Genomic DNA, 27,928 nt, shown 5'->3' with positions numbered 1-27,928 from the left:
CTAGAAAAACGTTAGGCCCATTTCCTTTTAACTTACAGGCTCAAATGCACCTTCCAAAACCACCTAGAGAAATCCAGCATCGAGTGATGGATTTTATGATTTAAGCCACCAGGTTCCAAGAAACACACAAGGAATTTGGTGGCCTGTCTCACTGCAAACTGGGGTAAAGGATCCTTTTGGCAAAGTACAGTGTCCTTACATGTGCCCCGTGACCACTGTAACCTTCCAGGGCCTGTAATGAATATACCTTTACAAGGCACCAGCAGGGAGCAGAACACAGCTTAAAATTTGAGATGACCCAGTTGCTCAAAAGCCAAAGGAGTCTTTCTCATTTCCAACACAAAGGACACAGGGAGGCAAGGGAGACCGCCCGCCCGGAGGGAGAAGGAAAGATTTACAGGCAAAGGCAACAGAACATGGCTGAGTGACCCCAGCAGAGCTTTGAAGAATCAAACTGATTTACCTCTAACTTGAGAGGGACACACAAGAGGCTGTCATATGCAATAAAAAAGAATGAGTATTTCCGGTCCAGTGCTCCAGGGAAAGAGGGCAAAAATGAACAAAGGGCGGCTGAGACCTCACCAGCGGACTAGCAAGTAGCTTCTGCTACCAGCTGTACCTTTATCAGTTTAACACGGCCGAGCGGCAGCCCTGCGGGCATCAGTAAGTAGGAACACCTTCTGGGGATCCTCTTCCTCAAGGGGGCCTTTTCCTTGAGTTCCCCCATCTGTCCGGATCTCCATCAGCCAGGGTTTTCCCTGGACAACGAGTGCCTTTCTTCCCCCTCTGTATTGATAGCAATGGACCCAGTAATGAAACCAGCAGTCGAGTCCTTCCACCTGTGCCAATGCAGTTGCCAGCAACAGCGGCAGCCAAACTGAAGAGTTATCCAGGGAAGAGGGAGGGGTGACTCCTTTGGTTGCAGGGGGATGACTTCACCGGTCTCCAGTGAAAATTCCCCATAGATTTCCCACTGGGAGCTCATTCTCAGAACCGAGGACCAGGAATCAAGTTACACACCAACATGGGCTTAGACTAGTAGGAGGGTGACTTTATTTGCAAACTGCTCAAAAACACAGGCTGCAGAGAACCAGAGATTTGGATGGGCAAACTTGTTGCACCCTTCTACTAACCTTTCTTCCTTGACTGCCCTGAAGCATGTGGCCAGAAGGCAACCCCTGCTCCCCACCCTCCCTCCACTGCACCCCTACCCCCCACCCCCACCCCCCACCCAATCCATAGCCAGGATCAAAAGCCTTATGATGAAGTTCCAAGGAAAACATCCTGTTTCCTGTCTTGGTTTTCTCCATTCCAATGGGCTCTGAACACACCCTTGTCCTGGGCCCAGGCAGAGATGAAGCCCAGCCTGTGCTGTTAGGTCACTGGTCATCCTGGAGGGAAGAGAAAAGGAAGGTTTCAAACCAAGTTCACTCAAGACAAATCAGGCTACTCTCTACATTAATAAAATGCAGCAAAGGAAGCTTTTGTCGCGATTTTAAAGAACATAAATGTAAATGTTATAACCTTTTATAGAAGACTCCTGCACTCTCTCTGCTTAAAGATTGTAGAGGCGACTGGTGTTCTCACGCAACACAGCCAAGGTGCGGGACAGCGGCTGACCTTTGACCCTGGCAATCTCTCGAACGGTATGCAAGGCCAGGCCTGGGTGGGCGTACTGGCAAAGGCTTTTGGGAACCTGGAAGATATCAAGCATCCAGAACATCGCTGAGCCGTCTGCGCTCAGTCACTGCACAGAGCTCCCTCCCCGGCCCTTCCCCAGTAAGGACCTCTTTGGGGCTGCCCTGTAGAGACCCCTTTACCTGCAGGTGCAGGGAGAGTCCTAGTCATGGGGGGCTCTGGGTGAGCAGGGTCCCACGCTTCCTTGGACTACCCTCTACAGGGTAGGGCTTTGCACTGCCTGGAAGAGAGTGGTTACCCTTCAGCTTCTCAACCCCCTAGACTTTTGGTTCTGCAGAGCAATACAAGCCCAGGTGGGACCTGGATATCACTGGGGCTCTGGCCCTGCCAACCTTGTAAGGGTGACCACCCTTCTCCCCACCCTCTCCTCAGGGCCTTAACTCAGCCTGGAGACACCCTACCTGTCGAGGCAGGAAGTAGGGGGCATCAGTTTCCACGATGATTCTCTCCAGCGGGATCTGTTTCAGAGCTGCCCGGGCCTCCCAGGCAGAAGAGTACGTCAGGACCGCAGTGAAGCCAACAGACATGTTCGGGAAGTGCTTCAGCAGGGGCTCGATGACCGGGTAGCTGCCAGTGAAGCAATGCCTGAGAGGAGAAGTCCAGATCAGCACTCTCACAATCCCCTGGCAGCAGCCCCCAACTCCCTCTAGACATACAACCCCTTTTAAATTATTTTCTGTGGATAAGTATCCAGAAATGTAGAGATTGCATCCAAAGGAAGGACTCCATAGTAAACACAGACAAGAACTAGTTCCAACACAGTAAGACCCAAGATGACTCCTGGTGAGCAATACTCATCCATCAACCCATTATACCACAGAATACTATCCAGCCACTTGAAATAATTACCAGGAACATACAGCAACAACATAGGGACAGGGTATGCTTATGACACAAAAAGAAATGCAGAATTTAAAACTGTGGCCCCTTTAATATTACAACTACAGTAGGTAAAAATTATGTCCATGCAGTCAAATGAACTCAAAGGAGAAAAAAATGTATCAGGAAGTGAGACTATGAATAAATTTCTTATTATTTTGAAGGCTGTTCATGTTCCATGTTCATAATATAACAAATATAAATATAATATAATCCTATCCTATGTAATAAAAGACTACTATGGAAATCAACCAAACAGAATGACCAGTGCTATGATGTGCACTGACCACCAGGGGAGTACAGCTCAGCCAGAAGCCAGGCTCATGGCTCTCGAGCACAGGAGCCTCCCCCACCTCCACAGCAGCACTAAGGATGTTCGACTGATGGCTTAGGCCTGCTCCCCACAGAGACACCCTCCAAGGGATCCCAGACTGTGAGAGGGTGCAGGCCAGGCTGAATTTCATGCACCAGGCCTCTAGTATAATATGCATGCGTAACCGGTGCACAAAATTCGTGCTGGGGGGGGTGAGGGAGGGGGAGGGTGTTCCTCAGCCCAGCATGCACCCTCTCCAATCTGGAACCCCTCTCACAATCTAGGACTGCTGGCTCCCAACTGCTCACCTGCCTCTGCCTGATTGCCCCTAACCACTTCTGCCTGCCAGCTTGATCACACTCTGATCACTCCTCTGCTAGCCTGATAGATGCCTAACTGCTCCCCTGCCAGCCTGTTTGCCCCTAACTGCCATCCACTGCAGGCCTGGTCCCCCCAACTGCTCTCGCCTGCAGGCCCCATCACCCCCAACTTCCCTCCTCTACTGGCCTGGTCACCCCTAACTGCCCTTCCCTGCAGGTTTGATTGCCCCCAACTGCCCTCCCTTGCAGGCCTGGTCCCTCCCAACTGTCCTCCCCTGCTGGCCTGATCACCCACAACTGCCCTCCCCTGCTGGCCATCTTGTGGTGACCATCTTGTGTCCACACAGGGGTAGACATCACTGTGTGTTGGAGTGATGGTCAATTTGCATATTACTCTTTTATTAGATATGATAGAGGCCTGGTGCATGGGTGGGGGCCAGCTGGTTTGCCTTGAAGGGTGTCCTGGGTCAGGGTGGAGGTTCCTTTGGGGTGTGGGGCAGCCTGGGCGAGGGGCCTGTGGTGGTTTGCAAGCCGGCCACACACCCCCAGCAACCCAAGAGGCGGCCCTGGTATATGGGATTTATTTATCTTCTATAATTGAAACTTTGTAGCCTTGAGCAGAGCCCAGACTCCTGCTTGCTCTGTGGCCACAGCCATTTTTGTTGGGATTTATTTATCTTCTATAATTCAAATTTTGTAGCTAAGGCAGGCCAGGGCTATGGGAGCTTACTTCTTCCATTGCTGGGGGCAACCCAAGCCTCCTGCTCTCTCCATTTACATTGGGATTTATTTATCTTCTATAATAGAAACTTGTAGCCTTGAGTGGAGACCTGGCTGGCCAAGGTGTGCAGAAAGCATGGCTTCCTCCATTGCCGGGGAAACCCAAACTCGCTCTGTGGCCACAGCCATCTTGGTTTAATTTGCATACTCTCTCTTGATTGGCTGGTGGGCATGGCTTGAGGGTGTGGCGGGGTGATTGTTAATTTGCATATTACTCTTTTATTAGACAGAAGATGTATATCTCAATCTGGAAATTCAGGCCTTCCTCTAGCCACAACATCTTGTTGGACCATCCTAGCCTCCTTCAATCTACAACCAGTTTTTAGAATTCCTTTACAGTTAGCCCAAAATGAAGCAATGAAAAACCAACAAACCAACCAGAAGGGCCGAGTGACTGCTTCGTCTCTGATGTGTGCCACCAGTCAGAGGCTTCACTCTCTGCTTAGACCCCAAAAGGCAGCAGCTTAGAGGCCTGACAGGCCTACCCATTTCTATCACCTGTCAAGACCCGGTTTGGCTTCTAGACTCCCTGCTTTTCTCAGTTAACTCATCACACCCGTCTTAATAGAAACAGCCCAGGCATTGCCTCCTGATCCTTTAGAGTAGGGGTGTCGAACTCAATCAGAGAAGGGGCCAAAATCTAAAATCCAGCCTAAATCGCGGGCCGAATGGTTTACTGAACAGTCATAAACTGTCATTGTGATGGAAACGCAGCGGAGTGCAGTGATGACAGCACGGTGCGGGCCTCATTGCAAGGCCTGGCGGGACGGATTTGGCCCGCAGGCCTTGTGTTTGACACATGTGCAAGTTTAGAACCAGGCTTAGCCAATGGCCCCTGCTCAGGCTCTCACAGTACCGTATGCCCACCTCAAACCCACCTTCTCCACAGTAGAGAAGTAACCAGCTGACTCGCCTGTCTCCCACAGCTGAACTAACAGCCAGGACAAGTTCACAGTAAAAGATCAGAGAGTACGTCAAAGTGAACCTAAGAACCTCTAGATACTATTCACATCCCACACTTCAATGAGCTTTCAAATTCAAAAAAGGAAAGAGCCGAAGCCGGTTTTGCTCAGTGGATAGAGCGTCGGCCTGCGGACTGAAAGGTCCTGGGTTTGATTCTGGTCGGGGGCATATACCTTGGTTGCGGGCACATCCCCAGTGGGGAGTGTCCAAGAGGCAGTTGATCGATGATTCTCTCTCATCGATGTTTCTAACTCTCTATCCCTCTCCCTTCCTCTCTGTAAAATATCAATAAAATAAAATTAATTAATTAATTTAAAAAAAGGAAAAGAAAAATTTTTCCAGGTGCTCGGGAATCGTCTGTGTGCTGGACACGACAGCAGTCTTTCCCAAAATCAGTAGCCCTCATTTCTCAAAACTGAGGCTCCATTCTCACCTACTACCAGGACAGAGGTCACAAAAGCCCCCTTCTTGCTCATTAATGATTTAGGGTATTAGCTCAAATCATATGAAGTTGCAGTTTTGTAAGTAAAAAATGGTTAAATAACAGAAATTTCATATGATTTAATCTAATATTTACTAAAGATACTACATAAAAACCTAATAATATCCATACTTTCCTATTAAGTTTTTGTTTTGACAACTAACAGCCTAGACAAAGGAAGCATTCATTTAATTTGCCCACTGAAGCTCCCCCTAACCTATGGATCTTGTAGTCTGAGGGCACAAATTTTTTCATGATGCTCAGCAGATCTTCATCAGCTTCTCGGCAGTGAATCACCAAGGGTTTCCTTAGAGACACAGCCAGCCGCAGCTGTCTCTCAAACACCTGGGAGAAACAAAGTGACAATAGATGCAGGTTAGAGCCTCTTCAGAAGTCTGTTACCTCCAGAACACCTAGTCCAATGGGCAGCTCCACTGTCTCCAACTCTGTGTTTTTAAACTATAATGTACAGTAACAGATAAGACGTACTGAGTCTTACTAAAGAGCCAGGTAGTACTCAAAGCACTTTAGGCACATGCCCGGGTTACAGGTTCAATCACCAGAGTGGTACATGTAGAACGTATTTGATCAATGATTCTCTCTTATCACTCATTTTTCTACATTTCTCTCCCTCTCTGAAATAAAAATATATTTTTAAAAGGAAAAAAATACATATTTTTTTACATTTCAAACAGATTATTTTTATTGCCTAATTTCTTTTTTAAAAAGCATGTACATATAACACATATTCCTTGATTCTATGACAAGTGCTTATAAAACATGCCACCAATTTTCCCTTGCGATTCTCCAAAGGACAATGGTATTTAAAATATAATGTTTAGCCCTGGCCAGGTGGCTCAGCTATTTGGAGCATCGTCCCATACACTGACGGGTCACTGTTAGGATTCCTGGTCAGGGCACATACCCAGGTTTCGGGTTTGATCACTGGTACGGGCACATATGGGAGGCAACCGATAATGGATATTTCTTTCTCTCTCTGAAAAATAAATAAAATAAAAACATACCCTCAGGTGAGGATTAGAAATATATAAATAATGTTTTGTAAAACACATCTCAATTTCACAGATGTTAGTTAAGATGGAAGAATTGCTAGTAGGTAGGAGCTTGTGGCTGGGCTGGAAAATATTGAGCATTGTCCTCACCAGAAACCTTGCTGAATAAAAAATCAGGAGTGAATGAAGTACAGATAAATTATTTACCCAGCATAATTACTCTCTTCTGCTTGCATAATCAGGTTCCCATAGATCCATTATTTCCAGGGATTCCATAGTTAATCAGTCTCTCTTGGGGGTGGCCCTCCCGGCAGCTCTTGCATAAGGATTACCTCAATACTCCATTCCAGTCAAACACAAATACTGACAGAAGCAATCTAGTTCAGCCCGCTCTGCCCAAGAGGGAAGAGACAAACTATTCACCCTGGCTTTCCAACTCCAGAAACCAAGGGAGTCTGGTAAACATATTGGCTGATATATGCAACTCACAAACTATCCAGGACCTAACTAACTCTTTGGAATTAAACAGGCCAGTAAACAGCCAGGACCAGTTTGGCTCAGTGGATAGAGCGTCGGCCTGCGGACTGAAGGGTCCCAGGTTCGATTCCGGTCAAGGGCATGTACCTTGGTTGCGGGCACATCCCCAGTGGGGGGTGTGCAAGAGGCAGCTGGTTGATGTTTCTCTCTCATCGACATTTCTAACTCTCTGTCCCTCTCAATTCCTCTCTGTGTAAAAACTATAAAATATATTTAAAAAAATAAAAATATAAACAGGCCAGTAAACAGTTAAATTTATGCACATACATAGCAAGGAAAAGTTAACTATGGTTTGCTCTGGATAGCAGGATAATTAGTATCCTCCCCTCCCCCATTCTTTTGCTTTCCTCTACTCTCCAATCTTTCTGGAATATATTAGGTAAAGAAACCAGACCTAGCTAGCTAGCACCCTCTTACTTGGCTAGATACAGTCCTTCCATAGGCTTTTCTTCTTCCCTTCCCAGATAAAATATTTATCAGGACATGCCAAGAACTTGCCAACTATTCTGCTTGTAGGCAAATGCAACTCAATGCCAACATTCAACTAATACACTTCTAATTTTTTTAAAATATATTTTATTGATTTTTTACAGAGAGGAAGGGATAGAGATAGAGAGCTAGAAACATCGATGAGAGAGAAATATCAACCACCTGCCTCTTGCACACCCCCTTCCGGGGATGTGCCCGAAACCAACGTACATGCCCCTGACCAGGAATCGAACCCGGGACCCTTCAGTCCACAGACCGACGCTCTACCACTGAGCCAAACCGGTTTCGGCTACACTTCTAATTTTGGTGTCCAAGTTTAGATTCACATCAAGAACATGGCATCCTCTTCCCGTAGAGCTGTACATAAATATCTTATCTTCCTCTCTTCTACACATAGTTCAGCCCTACCCCTGCCAACAATTTACTTCCTTGAATTACCATTTTCCAGTCTTGAATCCAATTTCACCAAGCCAAATGATACTTGCAAGATTCTATTTATCACCCTATAATATAACTTCAAGTTCAGTCAGCATGCCCTAGATAGATCTGATAACTCAATGATTTAATAAAAGGAAAAGTTACTGTGAAATACTTAGCACATTTCCTGGCACATAGCAGGCATTCAATAATCAGCTATACAATCCTAAATAATAAAAGGCTAATATGCAAATCGACCAAATGGCAGAATGACCAAATGGCTATGACGTGCAATGACCATGGGGCAGAAGCTCAACACAGGAGCTGCTCCCTGGTGGTCAGTGAGCTCCCACAGGGGGAGCGCCATTCAGTCAGAAGCCGGGGGCTCACAGCTGGTGAGTGCAGTGGTGGTGGCAGAAGCTTCCCCCACCTCCAAGGTAGCACTAAGGATGTCTGACTGATGGCTTAGGCCCACTCCCCTCAGGCATTCCCTGAGGGCTCCCAGACTGCAAGAGGGCGCAGGCTGGACTGCAGGACTCCCTGGGCCTCTAGTTAAATATAATGCTCCTCCTCCTCTTTCCAGTCACCTTAGTGTACACATTTCTGAACTGTGATCTTCTTTCCATACCACACCTGCCTGTGCCATAGGAACGAACTGGGAAAGCAGAATGTTAAATATTTGTCTCACTTTCTTAAAAATCTATTCTTCCTATTTTCAGTTTTAGCTATTGTTCCATTCATTTTTGGCTAATAAATCACTGCCTCAAGTCAGAAATTGTAAACATCCTAGTGTTAGTAACAAAAGGGAACTCTGGCAAGAGATTATTTGAATGTACAAGACAAACCTAATTCTGAATTGAAACACTATACTAGAAATCCATTCAAGTAAAAAACTGAAAACATTCACACACATAAACTCTCACCCACCTGTCTGAATGCAGATCAAGTCAAAATCATGCTGCTCAGAATTTAATAAACTTAATAGGTCCTAGCAAATTCATCTAAAAAAAAAATCCTTGAGAAACATCTGAAGTTGTTTCTTATGAAAATTAACTGTTAAGCCTGGCATGCTTATGGCTGTCATGGACAACTGTATTCAAACTGGAATCTCTATCTCCTAAAAGTGTACAAAGTCTAGAGCAGTGGTCGTCAAACTCATTAGTCAACAGAGCAAAATATCAACAGTACGATTGAAATTTCTTTTGAGAGCTAAATTTTTTAAACTTAAATTTCTTCTAATGCAACTTCTTCAAAATAGACTCGCCCAGACCATGGTATTTTGTGGAAGAGCAACACACAAGGAGCCTAAGAGCCGCATGTGGCTCGCGAGCCGCAGTTTGCTGACTATGGGTCTAGAGTCTTCTGCTAGAGCAGAAGGGCACTATACCTTCCTTGAATTTTTTCTTTTTGATCGAAGGAAAAAATAAGAAACCACTGACTCTGAAAATTCCTTCTTTTAATTCACAGTTATCCACAGATGCCAGTATCAATGGCGCACATCAGTGCACTGCTGAGGACGCCTCAGTTGGATTGGGGACAGCACCAAAGAGAAAGCTGGTACCAAATTTGCCCAGGCTGGAATCCATACATGCTCACAAAGGCCTGAGCATATTGGGCATGCAGACCCAGAATTAATAGGCATCAAGTGAAAGACAGCACACAACAAATTCAACCTGACAACATGATACTGTGAGAATCTTTCTCCTTGTCCTGCTCCTGCCTAAGTCAGAAACTACTCATTCCGTGCCAAATCTCCATGCAAAAAGATATTGGGAGTAAAAAATATTAAGATGGTAATAGTTGTTATCTCTAGTGGGATGGGAAATGATCACCTTTATAAATTTTTGTATTTTCCAATTATTCTACGATGGGCATACTTAACTTTAAAATCAGAATAAAAATTAAACAAAATTTGTTGCCTCCTAAGAAAGAAAATGTTTTTATACATATCATTAGCCATAAGAAGTCACAAAGTACCTATCACTTTCCCCTATAATAAAGCTGAAAGAAATAGCTTGTGAAGAATTTGAGAAATGACATATAGATGGTCTGGATAAGACCAATTACATTTTTAGAAATTCTTAATTCTTTAGTTCTAAAAATAGGCAACTCCCCCCAAGTAGAAAAACCCAATGGTTAGATTTATTTCAACAACAAAAAGAGGAATTAACACTGTAAACAAGTGGCCCTGGCCAGGTGGCTCAGTTGGTTGGGCGTTGTCAGGGTACACACCTGTTATGGCTTCGATCCCCAGTGAGGGCAAGTAGGAGTCAACTGATCAATGTTTTTCTCTCACACTGATGTCTCTCTCTTTCTCTCTGCTCTCTCCCTTCCCCTTCCTCTCTAAAAAAATCAATAAAACGTATCCTGGGGTACGGATTTAAATTAATTAAAATTGTAAGCAAGTGGGTAGCCATCATAACATAGTAACTATCAAACCAGGAAGTCCATGACCAATAGACTACTTTAGTGTAAACGAATGCTCACTACATTCTTCACCCCAGGAAGGCAGCAGTACTTAAGACAGAAATTTGGGGAAAACTAGTCAAAATATCTAAGATCACAAATATCATCTTGGTATTTGGATTCAAAACCCACTTTGACGGTGGCAAGACAAGTGGCTCTGGTATGATTTATGATTCCTTGTATTATGGGGGGGGGGGAGGGGGGGGGAGAGAAAGAACCCAAACATAGGTTTGCAAGAAAAGCCCATAAAAGACTTCAAGAACAGAATGGAAGTCAGGGGAACTGCAAAGGCCAATGTTGGTGCTGGCAAAAATGAGCAAAGATTCTTCATTGGCTTTATCTGTACAGATTTTTCATGAGAGGATTAATAAATTAAGAACGTAAAAGAAACCCCACAAAATTATAAGCAAACTAAAGAGAACCCCATTACCTTGTGCTGTTCAGGGACAGGTGTGGTGCATTTATAGGAGTAATCCAAGCCCATTTCCCCAAATGCCACGGCCTTGGGATGCCTTAAGGCTTGCAAAAGATTTCTTTCTTGACTCTCATTGTAGTAACGAGCAAAATGAGGGTGACAGCCAAAGGCCCCCCAAACCAGATCCTCTTTCAACAAATCCTCCCATAGGGTATCTGTCAGTGTCCTGGGATCACAGAAGTCAGAGATGCAGCCCTGAAATTCCTTAGGGAAGGAGGTGCTATAAATTCTCCTGAACTTGCTGAAGGTCCCTTGGAAAGCCAACTTGGAATAGAGCATGTCCAAGTGACAATGGGTATCAATGAAACCCGCCTCTAGGTTTGGCTCTACATGGCTCCTTGGCAGAGAGCTAGATGCATGTCCTTCATAAGAACGGGGTGGCGGCTCCTCCTGGAATGTTCTTTTCTCCTTCACCTTTTCTTGTAAGCTTCTGGAGTAATGATATGAGCGAGAATTCTGGGATCTGCCTTCCTCTGTCGCCTCCCAATCTCTAGAGGTGTTTTGGGAGCTCACTGTAGAGTTGGAGGAATAATCACTCAGGAAGCCCCAGCTGCTGCTCTTCCCAGCCTGCAATGTGTCACTGCTGCTGATGCCCATGGAGGAGTAGCTAGAAGGCTTGCGAGTGTTGGCCCAATAGCTGGCAAAATCACACCAAGGACTACTGTACAAGTGAGCCGGGTACATGACATAGTCAGTGGGAAAGGCAGAAGGCTCTGGAACTGCTGGGAGTTTCAGTGAGATGGGCTCCTCCTGAGAGAATCTGGCTGTGGAGACCTCGTCCACGTCGGACCAGTCACTTCCTGAGGAGATGTGCTCTATCACCACCTCCCTTTCTTGAGGCTGCAGAAAAGAAGCAACAAAGGGTTAGCCTTCCTGCATGAAGACAGCCTCCCACACTGTCATCTACAGAGCATAAGCTCTGGCTTGCTTTTTGGCCACGGTGAAAGCTTTGCATGGGTTCCTTTAACTCACCTGTCACCTAGGTTTCTTATTATCGAGTCTAGTAATAATTAATGTCGTTTTTAAACATTCGTTTAAAATCTTGCTTGGCGTTGACTTGTATTGACATAACCTTCAAACACGTGGTATCTACAGAACGTGTGAAGTGCAATTAACAAGTTTTGCTTGAAAAAGTTTGTGTTTGGTTTGGTTTTTGTTGCAAAACTAGGGCTAAGAAGATGGCGGATGAAGAGCATATTCGGCACTGCATGCTTTACAAGTTCCAATTAGGAAGAAAAGCAAGTGAGGCTGCAAAAAACATCTGTAGTGCTCTTGGTCAAGATGCAGTTAGCGCCAGAAAATACCAGCGTTGGTTTGAGAAATTTCGCGAGGGAAATTTTTCGTTAGATGACAAGAGTGGTCGAGGCCGTGTGTCCAATTTTGATCAAGAAGCTCTTCAAGCTCTTTTGGTGCAAAATCCTCAAATTACCCAACAAGAGCTTGCGACAACTTTAAATTGTTCATAAAAAACAATTTCCAATCAACTGTGTGCACTTGGCAAAGTCCAAAAGTTTGGAAAATGGGTTCCTCATGAGTTGACCGACAACCATAATCAAAGAGTCACAATTTGCAGTTCGCTCCTCTCTCGTCAAAACCGTTTGCCGTTTTTAGAGCAAATTGTTACCAGAGATGAAAAATGGGTGCTGTATGTTAATTTGAAAAGGCGGCCTCAATGGTTGGACAAAAATGAGGCTCCGCAGCCCACGCCAAAACCTGACTTGCATGCGAAAAAAGTGATGTTGTGTGTTTGGTGGAATTTTAAAGAAATTCTTCATTATGAACTTTTACCATCTAACCAAACCATTACAAGTGCAGTGTATAGTGCCCAATTGGAAAGGTTAGCCCAAGCTTTAAGAGAAAAAGAACCCGCGCTGATTAATCAGAAGGGCGTCATTCTTCACCACGATAACGCACGACCGCATACTGCAAGAATCACTGCTGAAAAACTGCGCCAGTTGGAATGGGAAGTTCTCCCTCAACCTGCATATTCGCCTGATATTGCCCCTTCCGATTACCATTTGTTTCGATTACCATTTGTTTCGTTCTTTGCAAAACTTTCTTCTTGGAAAAAAATTTAATAATGAAGAATGCCTCAAAAATGCATTGACCGAATTTTTTGCATCAAAATCACAAGAATTTTACAACAGAGGGATTAAAATGCTTCCTGAGCGTTGGGCACAAGTAGTAGAAAACAGCAGCAACTATATTGTTGATTAAATTTTGTTGTATTGTTTAAATAAATTCGATTTTAAAAAAGGTATTAGAAAACGACATTAATTATTACTAGACCTAATATTTCCAGAAAGTGAGCCAAACTATAGCTATGAACAGTCAAATCAGGGATAAACTCATAAGGCCATCCCTAAAGGGATGCTATATCAGCACTCTCTCTCTGAATGACCCCTCTTAAGAAAAACTGCTGTGTGTATTGGGGATATTAGAAAAAAGCAGTGCCAGGAATCTCATCTCTAACAATGTTTCTAATACATCAAAATGCAAAACCACACAGTTGAACTGAAATGTGCCGACCAGGAATTAAACCTACCACCTTTTGACCTATAAGACAACGCTCTAACTAACTGGAGCCATTTTTGCATTTGCTTGTTTTTAACATGTTTTAATTGATTTGAGAGAGAAAAAGGGAGAGAGGAAAAAAAATCAACCTGTTGTTCCACTTATTTATGCATTTACTGGTTGATTCTTATATGTCCCTGACTAAAGATCAAACCTGAAACTTTGGCATATCAGGACGATGCTCTAACCAACTGAGCTACCTGGTCAGGGTTTCAGTTATGGCAGTTTTAAGATGTGTCTGCAAATAATGACACTACTCCCCAATGAAAGATGGTGGTCTGTCCTTGAACCTGGTCCAACCTACTTACTGATTTACTTGTAACCAACGGAGTGCAGTAGTGAAACTGCATAATTTCCAAGGATAGATCAAGCTGTAGCTTCCCCTGGTTCTTTCAGCTTGCTCCTCTGGGGGAAGCCAATCACCATGTAAGAAATCATATCATACTGCCCAAGACCACTGCTAGAGAGGTCATACATAGGTACCAGCATCAACTGCCCAATGTGTGAGTGAACCTTTTGTGTATGTGTGTGTGTGTGAACATTTTGGATGTCAAGTCTTGTAGAGCTTTCAGACTGCAGCCATTCCCAATATATGAATGAAACCACATAACAGATCCCCTCCCGACCCCAAAAGCAAGATATGCCCAGTTGGACTTTTCTGAATTCCCAAATCACAAAATTGAGAGCAAAATAAAATGGTTATTTTACATTGCTAGGTGCCATAGTGACCAGAACTACTATACATTGCATTAAATCAAGTTTGCTAGAACCTAAGTGCCACAAGGTTAGGTATTTTAATTTTCTTCACTGATGTCTTCCAAACAGCTAGAACAGTGTGTCTAGTACACAGTGAATGTTCATAAATATTTGTTGAATTAGTTTCAGGATAAATGTTGTGTACAATGGTTCCTGAACTTAGCTTCACATCAGAATCTCTAGAGGGCTTTTGAAAACCACAGTTGTGTTTTTTTTGTTTGTTTCTTTGTTGTTGTTGTTTAAATTATTTTTAGAGAGAGAGGAAAGGGGGGAAAGAAACTTCAATGCCTGAGGATCGAATCCACAACCTAGGTAAGTGCCCTGCAAGGAATCGAACACATGACCTTCCAACGCCTGGGACCATACTCCAACCAACTGAGCCGCAACAGCCAGGGCCTTTTTTTTTAAATCCTCACCTAAGGATATGTTTTCATTTATTTTTAGAGCAGGAGAAAGAAACATCAATGTGAGAGGAATATCAATGGGTTGCCTCCCATACATACCCCAACCTAAGAATCAAACCCACAACCTGAGGATCAAACCTGCAACTTAGGAATATGCCCTGACCGGGAGTGAACCCGAAACCTTTTGGTGTATAGGACAACCCTCCAACTAACTGAGCCACCCAGCCAAGCCTCACTCTCTTCTTTTTTTCTTCTTTTTTTTAATATATTTTATTGATTTTGTACAGAGAGGAAGGGAGAGAGCTAGAGAGCTAGAAACATCGATAAGAGAGAGTCATCGATCAGCTGCCTCTTGCACAACCCTCACCGAGGATGTGTCCACAACCAAGGTACATGCCCTTGACCGGAATCGAACCTGGGTCCCTTCAGTCCCCAAGCCGACACTCTATCCATTGAGCCAAACCGGTTTCGGCACTCTCTTCTTAACAGCAATGAAAGTTTATCTGGGTGTAAGTCTGCTCAAATGGAAGTTAATTTTTCAGACTCTCTTGCAGTTAGGTGTTGGCCAGATACCTAGATTTTTGTCAATAGATATGAGCAGACACTATGAGTGGACAAGTTCTGAGCCAATCTCTTAAAAGGGAGGGAGGCCGGAACCAGTTTGGCTCAGTGTATGGAGCGTCGGCCTGCGGACTGCAAGGTCCCGGGTTCGATTCCAGTCAAGGGCATGTACGTTGGTTGCGGGCACGTCCCCAGTAAGAGGTGTGCAAGAGGCAGCTGATCGATGATTCTCTCTCATCGATGTTTCTAGCTCTCTATCCCTCTCTCTTCCTCTCTGTGAAAAATCAATAAAATATTTTTTTTAAAAGGGGGGGGGGGGAATGCACTTTCTTCTATTCTTCCTATTGGCTGGACTGATCAATGTAATGTACTGAGTCCTGTCAGAGCAGTCATCTCAGACCACAGGAAGGAAACTGCTGAGGAGCGGCAGAGCATCAAGACAGAAGGTACCAGGGTCCCTGATACAGAGGAGTCATCCTCCTCAAGCCAAACTTCTATTTAATGGTAAGCCACTGTTATTTTGGTTTTTGTACAGCTGGCAAATCTATATCCTAACAAACATATTAAAAAAAAAAAAAAAAAAAAAAAAAAAAGATAGCACCAATCAGATTTTTAATAACTCTGAAAGGTATTTTAGAAGAGAATCATCAATTTGTTGCCTGGAATCCTAAGTCAAGCACTGTTTTAATGAATAACAGTTAGGCTCAAACCAGAAAGAACAAATACTACATTTAATCAAGAGCACTAAAAACCCCATGCTCAGCATGAGCAAGACTCACCTTTTGGCTTTCTGAATGAGAGTCTGAGTCATCCAAAAATTCTAGGGGTGGAGAGCACTTGTCAACAATTGTCCTTCGGTCACCAAGTGGCTCCTCGTTGGGTTTCTCCTGAGGGTCTACCACCACCCTCCTGTCACAGAAGCTGCTTCTCTCCAGCCCAGCCTCTTTTTCCTCTTTCACTCTGACCTCTGGGGTTGCCTCCTCCTCTTTCGGAGGAGACTCCGTGCCAATCCTGGCTGGGCCCTCTCCATGGTTGGGATGGTCTGCTGTGTCTGGTTTTGCCATAGTGGCAGACTCGCCCTTCTTTTTTGGCACCGACTTCCCCAGGATGCCCTGGATGGCCTTCAGGTAGATCATGGTAGAGCCTTGGTCTCGAGGTCTATCCCTCTTCTTTTTCTGAACCTTGCCTGGTTCCTCAATTTTCTCATTTTGACCCTCTGCTTCAGCTGCAAACTCAGAATTCGTGGAATTACGAGAATTATCTTTGGAATTAACCTGGAAAACACAGATCATGAAAAGATGGGTTCATACATGAAGCACTTGGCAAATTAAACACCAGTGGCACTCCATCAATCAAAGGGAAAGTGATACTGGCCAAGGCAAAGATTCTCTTCAAGTGATGGTTTCCATCCGCCCACTGTAAAAGGGGCTGAACTGCCACTATTTCCTTTTTCTTTTTTTCTTTTTTTAATCCTCACTCAAGGACATGCTTTTATATTGATGGGAAGGGGAGGGGGAGGAGAGGACATGCTTTTATATTAATGGGAGGGGAAGGGAAAAGGGGAGGGGGAATGAAGGGAAATTAATATGAGTGTGAAATATCAATTGGTTACCTCCCACACACACTCCAACCAGGGTTCAAACTCGGATACGTGTCCAGACTGGGAATTGAACTTGTCACCTATTGGTGCACAGGCTGACACTCCAACTGAGCCACACCAGTGTGCTATTTCTTTTTTCTTTTCTTTTTTTAAATAAATCTGTATTGTTCATATTACAAATGTTCCTCATTTTTTCCCCCCTCCATTGCTCCCCTCCACCAGGTTCCCACCCCACCCTCTGCCCTTTCCACACACCTCATTGTCCTCATCCATAGGTACAGTTTTTGTTCAGGCTCTTCACGCACCCCCCACTCCCCTTTTCCTCAAGAATTGTCAGTTCACTCCCCTTCCATACCTCTGATTCTATTATATTCACCAATTAATATTGTTCAAGTTTTTAAATTCCTTTGGCTTTTAGTTTCGCTTGTTGATAGTTACGTATTTGTTGATCATAATTTTTATCTATATCTTCTTCCTCTTCCTAAAGAACGCCTTTCAGCAATTCATATAATTTTGGTTTGGCAGTGATGAACTCCTTTAGCTTTTTTTTATTTGTGAAGCTCTTTATCTGGCCTTCGATTCTGAGTGATAGCTTTGCTGGGTAGATTATTTTTGGCTGTAGGTTCTTGCTATTCATCACCTTGAATATTTCTTGCCATTCCCATCTGGCCTGCAAGGTTTCTGTTGAGAAATCAGCCGACAATTGTATGGGTGTTCCTTTATAGGTAACTACCCGTTTCTCTCTTGCTGCTTTTAATGTTCTCTTTGTCTTTTGCTCTTGGAATTTTAATTATGATGTGTCTTAGTGTGGTCCTCTTTGGATTCCTTTTGTTTGGGGTTCTGTGTGCTTCCTGGACTTGTAAGTCTATTTCTTTCCCCAAGTGTGGGAAGTTTTCTGTAACTATTTCTTCCAGTATTCTTTCGGTATCTTGCTCTCTCTCATCTTCTAGGACCCCCATAATTCTGATGTTGGTTCGTTTGAAATTGTCCCAGAGGTTTCTTATACTATCTTCAACTTTCTGGATTATCTTATCTTCTTGCTTCTGTGGAGTGTCTTCTGGCTCTTTGTGTCCCAAATCTTTGACTTGATTCTTGCAATCTTCCATTCTGTTTTTAGGACTCTGTATAATATTTTTTATTTCAGACAATGTATTCTTTATTTCTAGTTGATCCCTTTTCATATCCTCATAGGTCTTGTTTATTTTATCGGCCTTTTCTAGGAAACTCTTGAAAAACCTTATAAGTGTGGTTTTGAACTCTATATCCAGTCGCTTTTTGTCCTCCATTTTTTTTTTTTTGTGATCTGTTTCCTTGTCTCGGCATTTTCACAGCTTCCCTGAGTTGGTAGGGTGGCTTTGTGTGCTAAGGTGTCCTATATGGTTGAGTGGGTCAGCCTCCCAGTTACCTGAGGTGGACAGTCTTGGTGTAGCCCTTTGTGGGCTGTGTGTACAGTCTTGTTGTTAAGCCTTGCTTGTTGTTGGTATCACTGGGAAGCATTGATCTCCAAGCCAATTGGCTATTAGGATCAGAAATGTGTCAGCTAGGAGGGTTTCTGTATTCCACTTGGATGGGGCAGAGTCTCGGGGTGGCACAGCTAAGCTTTGGTGAATCCCAAAGCCCAGTGTGCTATTTCTTAATGTTCACTTTCTCACATTTATCAGATAGCATCCTCATACTACAGTAGGAAGGAATGAGCAAAGAGAACAGTCTACTAACACTAGCTCCTTAAGAGCAAGGACTACCACAAACTTCAGAACACACCCAGGCAAAACAAAAGTTTAACATTTTTGTACTGGAAAGGTCCCCAGAAACCAGATAACCCAATCCCACAACGATGAGTGAAGGAACCCATGGCCCCGTGAAAAGTGAACACCAATCTTTTGACTCCTGAGGGATGTGTGCTTTCCACTATATCCCCAGCCTCCTTGAAGTTCTCTGCAAACTCTTTCCCCCAAATCAAAACCTTGGTTTTGAAAGTACCTTAGTTCCAGGGTCAATCAAGAGACCTAGCCTCTCACCCCAATCTCCTCAGAGATGCAAGTAAAGTCTCAGCCCCTTTCTTCTCTTCCTCTCCACATGCAGGCATTTCAGAGTCCACAGGAAATAAGCTAAATTACTTGCCCTGTGATTTGTCACCCATTCCTTTGACCCTTGGTACTTCAAATACTGCTGTTACAACATTCCTTGCACTACACTATGAAGGCTTTTTTCAGTCTACCATTGCCTTATTCTCTGCACATCTAGCCTTCCACCCAAGCTCAGGACATCTGCTAAGGGAATATGCAGGAAATACGTCACACGTGAAGAAAGCTTTAGCATTCAAGATCCAAGGTATACAATGGTTTCTTTCTCTTTTATTATATTTTTATTGATTTCAGAGAGGAAGGGAGAGGGAGAAAGAGATAGAAACATCAATGATGAGAGAGAATCATTGATTGGCTGCCTCTTGCACACCCCCTAACTGCAGATTGAGCCTGCAACCTGGGCATGTGCACTTCACTGGAATTGAACCCAGAATCCTTCACTCCATAGGCCAACGCTCTATCCACTGAGCTAAACGAGCTAGAGACACAACAGTTTCTCTTGTCACCTTGCAAAGAGCACCACAGGGGAAGGATCTTGCCCTCTTCATCTCTCCATCCCTCACATATAATCCTGGGCCAGGACAGAGCAGGTGCTCGGGAGGGCAGCAGTGGAAAGAACCCTGCCGTTTAAGCCAGCCTCCTCTGGCATTACACCACAGCTCTGCCACATACAAGCGGAATTGGCCCTATTTAACTTATTTAACCTGACTCATTTTCCCAATGCCTTCACAGAGTAGGTGCTCAAATATTTGTTAATCACATGTAACTATTTGTTAACTAATATATAAAGATAACATTACTTCACAAGACTCCGAGAATTATGAATCTATAGGGCAAACATTGAGAATCATATTTGATCAAAGCCTATCACATTATAAATGCTCAAATTTTCCCTTCCACTCTTCCTTTCCTATTGAATATAAAATCTGCGTCAAAATTAAGACTAACTTAAGGTAGGTAAAGGTGTTCATAATAGGCACATTTAACTTTCTCTATACACAAAGATCATCAGCTACCATTAGAATTTGAGAAAACTTCTCAAACAATTGTCCTAGAGGTGATAAGAACAAACAATGTGAGCTGGCCAGCAGGACTTTCTACTGATTCCAAAATGCCCCAGTCTAGCTATGGTCTGAATATGTCTCTCCCCGAACCCCAAAATTCATATTGAAATCTGACCCCAAGATGATGCTACAAAAGTGGTTCTCAACCTTTCTAATGCCGTGACCCTTTAACACAGTTCCTCATGCTGTGGTGACCCTCAATCATAAAATTACTTTTGTTGCTATTTCATAACTAATTTTGCTACTGTTAAGGAATCGTAATGTAAATATCTGTATTTTCCAATGGTCTCCTGCTCTACAGCGGGTTGAGACCCACAGGTTGCGACCCACAGGTTAAGAACCGCTGCTATAGAGCCTAAGACCTTCGGAAAACAAAGATATTTACATTACGATTCATAACAGTAGCAAAATTACAGTTATGAAGTAGCAAGGAAAATAATTTTATGGTTGGGGGTCACCACCTTAGAAAGGTTGAGAACCACTGTACTAGGGGAAGAGCCTTTGGGAAAAGATTAAGTCATGAAAGTGGAGCCCTTAAGAGCTAGATCGACCAGCTGGCATGGCTCAGTGGTTGAGCGTCTACCTATGAACCAGGAAATGGGTCACATATGAAGAGGTACTTATGAACCAGGTCTCTCTCTCTCTCCCTTCCTTTCTGTAATGAATAAAAATATATTTTCTTTAAAAATGAAATTAATGTTTTTACAAAATAGGCCCCAAAAGAGCTCCCATGACCCCTTCTGCCATGTGAGGAAAAATGAAAAGTCTGTGACCATGGAAAAAACCATCACCTGACCATGCTGGCACTCTGATCTCAGACTTCCAGCCTCCAGGACTGTAGGAAATAATTTCTGTTGTTTATCAGTGACCCAGTCTGTGGTATTTTGTTATAATGTTTGTTATAAAGTGGATGTTTCTATCTCTCTCCTCCTCTCGATCCACAGCAGGCTAGGACTAACATCTTCCCTCTGCTGGGGTGGCATGGCTCAGTGGTTGAGCATTGACCTATGAACCAGAAGGTCACAGTTCGATTCCTGGTCAGGGCACATGCCTGGGTTGTGGGCTCGATCCCCAGTGTATGGCGTGCAAGAGGCAGCTGATCAATTATTCTCTCTCATCATTGATGTTTCTATCTCTCCCCACCTCCCTTCCTTTCTAAAAGAAATAAAAAACGTATTTTAAAAACAATCTTCCCCCTGAATATTCTATGACCTGGCACAGAGGCCTCTGTGTTGAGGCTGTGAAAAGGGGGGTAAAGGTAACCACAAAGCCAAGTGTGTATCCCTCAAAGGTTACAGAGCAAACAGAAGCAGGTGATGTGCGGTTAGAAGAGTGCAGAGGGGACCTTGGAAGGACCTAGATAAGAACATGCAGTTTTTGCCTTAGCCAGTTTGGCTCAGTGGTTAGAGCATCAGCCTGGGAACTGAAGGGTCCCAGGTTCGATTTTGGTCAAGGGCACATGCCTGGGTTGTGGGCTTGATCCCCAGTGGGGGGTTTTCAGTAGGCAGTCAATCCATGATTCTCTCTCATTGTGGATGTCTCTCTCTCTCTCCCTCCCTCCCTCTCTCCCTCCCTCCCTCCCTCCTTCTTACTCTCTGAAATCAATAAAAATATATTTAAAAAAAAAAACACATGCCGATTTTTATGTGTGCCCCTTAGCTTGTACTTACTAGACCAGCATTTTGGGCTGCAGAGAAAGGGAGTAAGAGGTAAGGTTGAGGGGGAAAGTAAGAGAGGCATTTGTAATTCATCAAGATAAGTGGAATACTATACACCTTCTTTACAAACTCACTCTAGGGAGAGCCCTCAGCAGTGCTAGAGATAGACAATTAAGATTGATAATACAGTAAAACCTTAATATAATGGACTAATTCGAGCAAGTGGGAGGGAGTGTCTGTTAAAGTCTATTATATAACAAAATTTTCCAAATGCACGTTAAAAAAAATTGATAAATTAGTTTTTACTTATGTAGATATCTCTGTATAATTAGTGTTAACTATATATGAAAAGTTAAATTTCACAGAAGTTTCTCTATGCATTACTGTAATTTTAAATTTATACTGAATAGGTCTAATAAATGCGTGCGCTCACCAGTCACCTTGAGTGAACAAATGCACATGACTGGGGCTTGGTTTAATGCACATCAGAATGTCACCAACATGAGTCAAAACTCCTGCAGAAAGTCACCCCAAGAGACAACAGAACCGATTACCTTGGGGCAATGCAGTGTGGTCATGTGCTAACCATTCACCAGACACTGCTTGCAAGCAATGGCTCTTGGATTTAAATATGTAGACTACAGCAGTAAATATGTAATATTCATGTCAGTGCAACTACTGCAGTGTTTTTTACAACATATGGCCTATATGCTAAAATTAATTCAAAGTAACTGAATAACAAAAAAATTACTTATTAATATAATAATAATCAAATCTTAGTTAAACGCATTTTAAAATTACCAGGGTGTTAATTTTCAAATACAAACTGGAATTTTTTAAAATTAAATATATTTTTATTGGTTTCAGAGAGGAAAGGAGAGGGAGAGATACAAACATCAATGACGACAGAGAATCATTGATCAGCTGCCTCCTGCACACCCCCTACTAGGGATTGAGCCGGCAACCTGGGCATGTATCCTTGCTGGAATTAAACCCAGGACTCTTCCATTCACAGGCCAATGCTTTATCCACTGAGCCAAACTGGCTATGTCATTTTTGTCCATTAAATCCGAAGTCCATTAAGTCAAGGTCAGAAAAATTAAGGGTTCACTGTATCAACATTCTTATATTCTAATCTTACTCAACATGAGTGATCTTTCAAAATGCAAATCTGCCTTCCCTCAGTACAGAGTCCTATATAAACTAATGGCTTAGAATAAAATACAAATTCCCTTGGCTAATAAATCCCTGCAGCAATCTGCCCCCTACCTCGATCTCAGCCTCCATTCTAGGCTCCTTGCTCCACCATACCACATCAAGGAAGTCTCATAACTCCTCAAAACTCCCAACAGACTGTGCTCCTCAGAAGCCATTTCATGGCTCCAAGACCCAACAGAGTGTATGGCACACAATAACCCTCAGATGCTTCTTGACCGAAAGGAAAGCACTGATAAACCCAGACTTCTAGACAGGCCTGGACTAGTCATTGCTCCATGGTTAACCATTAAATTGATTTTGGCAAAATAAGACCCCTTAGGACTAAATGAGAGAAACGTGGGTCCATACTAGGATTAGACCCACCTGGCTTGGAGGCCACCAGAGATGTAGCAAACTTCAAAGACTAATAAGCAAGGTTAACTTTTCTGCCCCTCCTAATACCAGGCTTCCCTCTCTCTGTAATTGCCATGGAAGTTAAATTTAATCCACTGAGATACACATAGATATATTTTCTTTGGTTAATTCTCACCTGAGGATATTATTTTCAATGATTTTTAGAGAGAATGGAGGGGGGCGGAGAGAAACATTGATCTGAGAGAGACACATCAACCGGTTGCCTCCTGCACGAGAGCCCCGACCAGGGTTGGAAATCAAACCTGCAACCCCAGTACCTGCCCTTGACCAGGAATTGAACACAAGACCCTTTGGCGTGCAGTTCTATCACTGAGCCACACCAGTGAGGGCTAATCAATTGATACTATTTTGTTGTACTAAATCCACAGAAATTACATCAAGTAGGATTAATGACAAGATTAAATTATATGCACAAATCCCCATGTTTACCTTATTTACAATGAATCATATTTAGCCTTTTTTTTTTCTTTATCTTCACCCAAGGGCATTTTTTCCATTGATTTTTAGAGACCGGAAGGCAGGGGAGCGGAGGGAGTGGAAACATCCATGTAAGAGAGACTCATCGATTGGTTGCCTCCCACAAGCTCCTGACCAGGGCCCGGGAGCCTGCAACTAAGTACATGCCCTTGACCAGAATCTAAACAGGAACCCTTCAGTGGCCAATGCCATATCCACTTGCCACTGGCGTATATTCAGTATTCTTATGCCAAAGACAAAGCTTTTAAATTCACCATTAAATTTTGTAAAAGATTCACATGACCATATATAGTTCTGTGAGGTCCATACTGAAAACACCTGGCTTGGAGCACTTAGCACAAGAGTTCTCCAGAATAAACAGCCAAATACTACAGCCTCATTGCTCGGTTCCACATAAAAAAACCAATGAACAGACTTAAAGACAAACCCACTTTTCTTGGGGCCTTGTTTGTATTGCTTTTGCAAAATAACTCTTTTCTAGAGACAGCCCACCTCCCCCCACCCCAATTAAAGACTTTTTCTCCTCTCTTCCACACGCACACCTCACCTTTCAAAGGTGCTCCAAAACCTAAAATGCAATCTCTAACGGGGCAGTGATCTTTGTTTTTGTTACTGACATAAGCTAGGCCCTCAATAAATATTTGTTCAAAACCTGATTGAGTAAGTGGATGAAGCTTACTTACACAGTATGGCTGGCGTTATTAGCTAGTGCTCGCTCTACTATGAGGAAACAGCAAACAAGAGACTGAGCTGTATTTGCTTCTATTTCAAACAGACTCATGTTCAACTTTCACACACACTTACATACAAAAGCTGGGAAAATCTTATTACCCCTTTCAAACACACACACACACACACACACACACACACACGTTAATATAAAATGAATGAGTAGGCGTAAACTTCCTCTATGAAGCACTCCTTAGTCCCCTTGTAAATACTCAAAATCCCACCTGAGTGTTCCCATCGGGGAACTAAGTGTTTAAACCTGCAAAACAACCCTTGCCCCACCAACCAGAACTCCAACATTCTGGAAACCATAACTTCAGTGAAAAACCACACCAAACCCAAACTCTCATCCCCTGGTTCGGATTCAGAGTGGTCCAAAGTACAAGGACACAACTCCTAAACTTACACAACTAACATACACACACACACACATACATACATAAGTGCCTCCGGAGCAGGCAATCCACATTCTACCGCAGTGCTGCTCCCACCGCGAAACACATTACAATGACCCGAGGAGCATTTGAAACTGTGCAAGAACAGACCACACCACCCACCGCTCTGGCCCAATGAAATAAACCAGGATGGGGGGGAGGCAGGCCCAGGTGTTTGAAAGCTTCCGGAGTAGCCCCAAGTGCCTCCAAGCTTAAAAAACTGCCTCTCCAGTGAACGAATTGAGGCCACCTCCCTGGGCAGCTGCTTGCTTGCTCTTCAGTGTTTGCACAAAGACGACCTCTGGGAAGAACCCCAAGATCTTAAAGGACATGATTTTTTTTTTTTTTATTTAAGTCTCCCTCCACCAAAATCCCCCATTCCCCAACCTCTCAAGCCACGTGGAAGGGGCTTCGCGGGCATCTACCTACCTTAAGGCCACAGGTTTCCTCCTCTAGGGAAGCCATTTCCTCTAGAGAGGGGCTGGCGGGGCGCGGAGGGGAGCCCCCTGACGGAAGGAAGGCCTCACGTGCGCTCCGAGTCAGGCAGCCTTCGGAGGCAGCCCCGTCCGCCACACCTGGGCCGGAGGACTGGGAGGAGGAGGAGGAGGAGGAGGAGGAAGAAGAGGAAGAAGAGGAAGAAGAGGAGGAGGAAGAGGAGGAGGAGGAGGAATTTCTGCGGCGGGCTGAGTCCCGGGACAGCTCCGGCGGCGGGCAGGCCACATCGTCTTCCTCCTGGGCTCTCAGGCGCTTGGGGCTGCGGGCCCCTGGGGAACGCGTCGCGGAGCTCGGGGCCGGCCGCCGGGGGGAGGGGGCCACATCACCGGCCTCCCGGAGGCAGCTGCGCTTGCGGGAACCCCTGTCCGTAGAGCTGCTCCTGTGGTACTTGACCTTGCGCCGCTCCGACGCCATGGGCACCTGGCAAAGCAGAGAGAGACCGGAGCTTCCAACACCACCCCCTCCCGGCCGCCCTCCTCGGACTCCCGCCGCCGCCGCCATCCCGGGCCCGCGGGGCCCAGGGCGAGCCCGGAAAAAGTCAGAGCCAGGAAAGCAGCCTTACTGACCTTTCCCCCTTCCTTCCACTGCCCATCACAGTCCTCGGGGTTCCGGGGATGCCAAAGCGCTTCGGAGAGGCCAAGCCGCTTCAAGGTTTTATTAAAAAGACTCCGGGGCGGCTTCCAAGCCCGCACAACGTGTTGTTTCCGCGATCACCCAACGCTTCGGTTTGTACAACCGAGAGCTTCCGGATTTTCGTTTGCAGCAGAAAGCCCTTCCGAGGTGTCCAGGCGCTTCACAGACGACGGGCGCTTTCAGGTCTACACATGGCGGCCGGACCCGCGGCCCTTGAGAAGGAGGGCGGCCTCGCGAGGCCCGGAACGCCGACGGCGGGCCGCAGGGCAGGGCCGGACCGGCGCGCAGCCCCCGCCCCGCTCCCGCGGCCCCGCCCGGCCCAGAAGGGGCCCGAGCCGCCCGGGTCCGCCGCTTTCGAAACAACCCCCGCCGACTCGACCGGCCGCCCCTTCCGTCCCTGTGCCGCGCGCGCGGCCCAGACGTCGGCCCGCTGCCGCCACGGCCCGGACGTCCCGCCCGCTCGCCGCCCGCCCTCACACTGCGGCCTCCGCCCGCGATCCGAATCCAAGGGCCTGCGCTGCGCCCGCCTCCCGGAACGAGCCCTGCGGCCCGCGGCCCGGCGTGCGGCGGGGCGGGGCCCGCGCCGCTCTGAGGGCGCCTATTGCTCCCATCCGCGAGGGGCGGGACTCCGAGCAAGACGGAGCTCGCCTGTTGGTCAGGAGGCTGGGAGGCGGGACCCTGCGCCTTATAAGACTCGTCCATTGGTCGGAAGCGAGGTGGGGCGGAGCCACTCACGTGGCTCAGAGGACCGCGAAGTTGAAGCGGGGCGGCGCGGTTCCTGGGGCCGCCCTCTCGGGAGGTAGGGGGCGGCCACGGACCGGGATTCCGGAGAGCCGCTCCCCGCGGGCGCCCAACGCTTTCCGGTCCGGATACGCTCACAAAACCTACATCATCATCATCACCCCATCCACGTACAGCGCAGCAAACGGGCTCAGAGAGACCTAAGGACCCACCCAGAAAGTAGCAGAACCAGACGTTAGAAGCCAAGGGGGGAAAATGAGACCACGCAAATGTAAAATATCCGCTTGGCAAAAAATACCTAAGTCGAAAGACAAAAAAAATAGTTGGAAACATGTGACAAAGGTCTGATGGCCTTATTATGTAAAAACTATAGCAATAAGAGAATTCGTCTTAAAATGCACAAAGGGCCGAAACCGGCCTGCGGACTTGAAGGATCCCAGGTTCGATTCCTGTCAAGGGCATGTACCTTGGTTGCGGGCACATCCCCAATGGGGAGTGTACAAGAGGCAGCTAATCGATGTTTCTCTCTCATCGATGTTTCTAACTCTCTATCCCTCTCTCTCTCTGTAAAAAATCAATAAAATATATATATTTTTTAAAATGGACAAAGGAATGAACACAAATTACAAAAGCCTCTCTAACAAAATATTTTTAATAGATCTATTTCAGTCATTTAAAAAGTACAAATAAAATTGTTTTCCCATTAGATTGGCAGTGATTAAAAAGCATAATATTGCCCTAGCTGGTTAGAGCTTCATCTGGATATACCAAGGTTGTGGATTCAATCCCCAGTCAGATCACATACAAGAGTCAACCAATGAATGCATGACTAAAGGGTACAACAAATCCATGTCTCAGTTTCTCTCTTCCTCTTTCTCTCCAGTCAATAAATACATATTTTTTAAAAGCATAGGATTCTTTGCAACTAAGAATGTGGGGAAATGCTACCCCATGGGTCACTGATGGACATTTAAATTGGTACGAAGGCATGAGTATTTATAGTGCAAGAATGAAAACCAGCGGAAACCTGTTTGGTTCAGTGGATAGAGCATCAGCCTGCAGACTGAAGGGTCCCGGGTTCGATTCCGGTCAAGGGCATGTACCTTAGTTGCAGGCATATCCCCAGTAGGGAGTGTGCAAGAGGCAGCTGATTGATGATTCTCTCTCATCGAAGTTTCTAACTCTTTATTCCTCTCTCTTCCTCTCTGCAAAAAATCAATAAAATATATATTTTTTAAATTAAAAAAAAATGAAA

At 45.0% G+C, this 27,928-nt stretch overlaps 1 protein-coding gene and 1 long non-coding RNA gene across 6 annotated transcripts; one reads left to right on the top strand and one right to left on the bottom strand.

The window, feature by feature from the left end:
- Positions 1–1,030: 1,030 nt before the first annotated feature.
- TATDN2 (TatD DNase domain containing 2) lies at positions 1,031–26,502 on the bottom strand. Of its 5 annotated transcripts, XM_036431076.2 has the most exons (9): positions 25,866–26,495; positions 25,474–25,719; positions 25,234–25,419; positions 15,906–16,400; positions 10,787–11,671; positions 5,652–5,779; positions 2,100–2,283; positions 1,525–1,696; positions 1,031–1,391 (listed from the first exon to the last, which is right to left on the bottom strand). In XM_036431076.2, exons 2-8 carry the CDS (start codon positions 25,711–25,713, stop codon positions 1,556–1,558), a joined length of 2,259 nt encoding a protein of 752 aa, XP_036286969.1. In that variant the 5' UTR covers positions 25,714–25,719; positions 25,866–26,495; the 3' UTR covers positions 1,031–1,391; positions 1,525–1,555. The 5 variants fall into 5 exon arrangements, 3 of the variants coding, with proteins under 3 accessions (XP_036286969.1, XP_036286968.1, XP_045435133.1); XM_036431075.2 differs by having other exon boundaries at positions 25,234–25,719; positions 25,866–26,496; XR_006741104.1 differs by lacking the exon at positions 1,031–1,391 and adding an exon at positions 1,821–1,918 and having other exon boundaries at positions 1,537–1,696; positions 25,234–25,719; positions 25,866–26,499.
- LOC123652052 lies at positions 9,844–11,350 on the top strand. The gene is made up of 2 exons (XR_006741109.1): positions 9,844–10,535; positions 10,568–11,350. It is a non-coding gene; the product is annotated as an uncharacterized LOC123652052 (long non-coding RNA).
- Positions 26,503–27,928: the final 1,426 nt, after the last annotated feature.

This window comes from Pipistrellus kuhlii, unplaced genomic scaffold (assembly GCF_014108245.1).
Source record: "Pipistrellus kuhlii isolate mPipKuh1 unplaced genomic scaffold, mPipKuh1.p scaffold_m20_p_11, whole genome shotgun sequence".
Taxonomy (NCBI): Eukaryota; Metazoa; Chordata; class Mammalia; order Chiroptera; family Vespertilionidae; genus Pipistrellus; species Pipistrellus kuhlii.
Note: the sequence above shows the minus strand (reverse complement) of the source record. Positions and strands in the feature narration are given on the sequence as shown.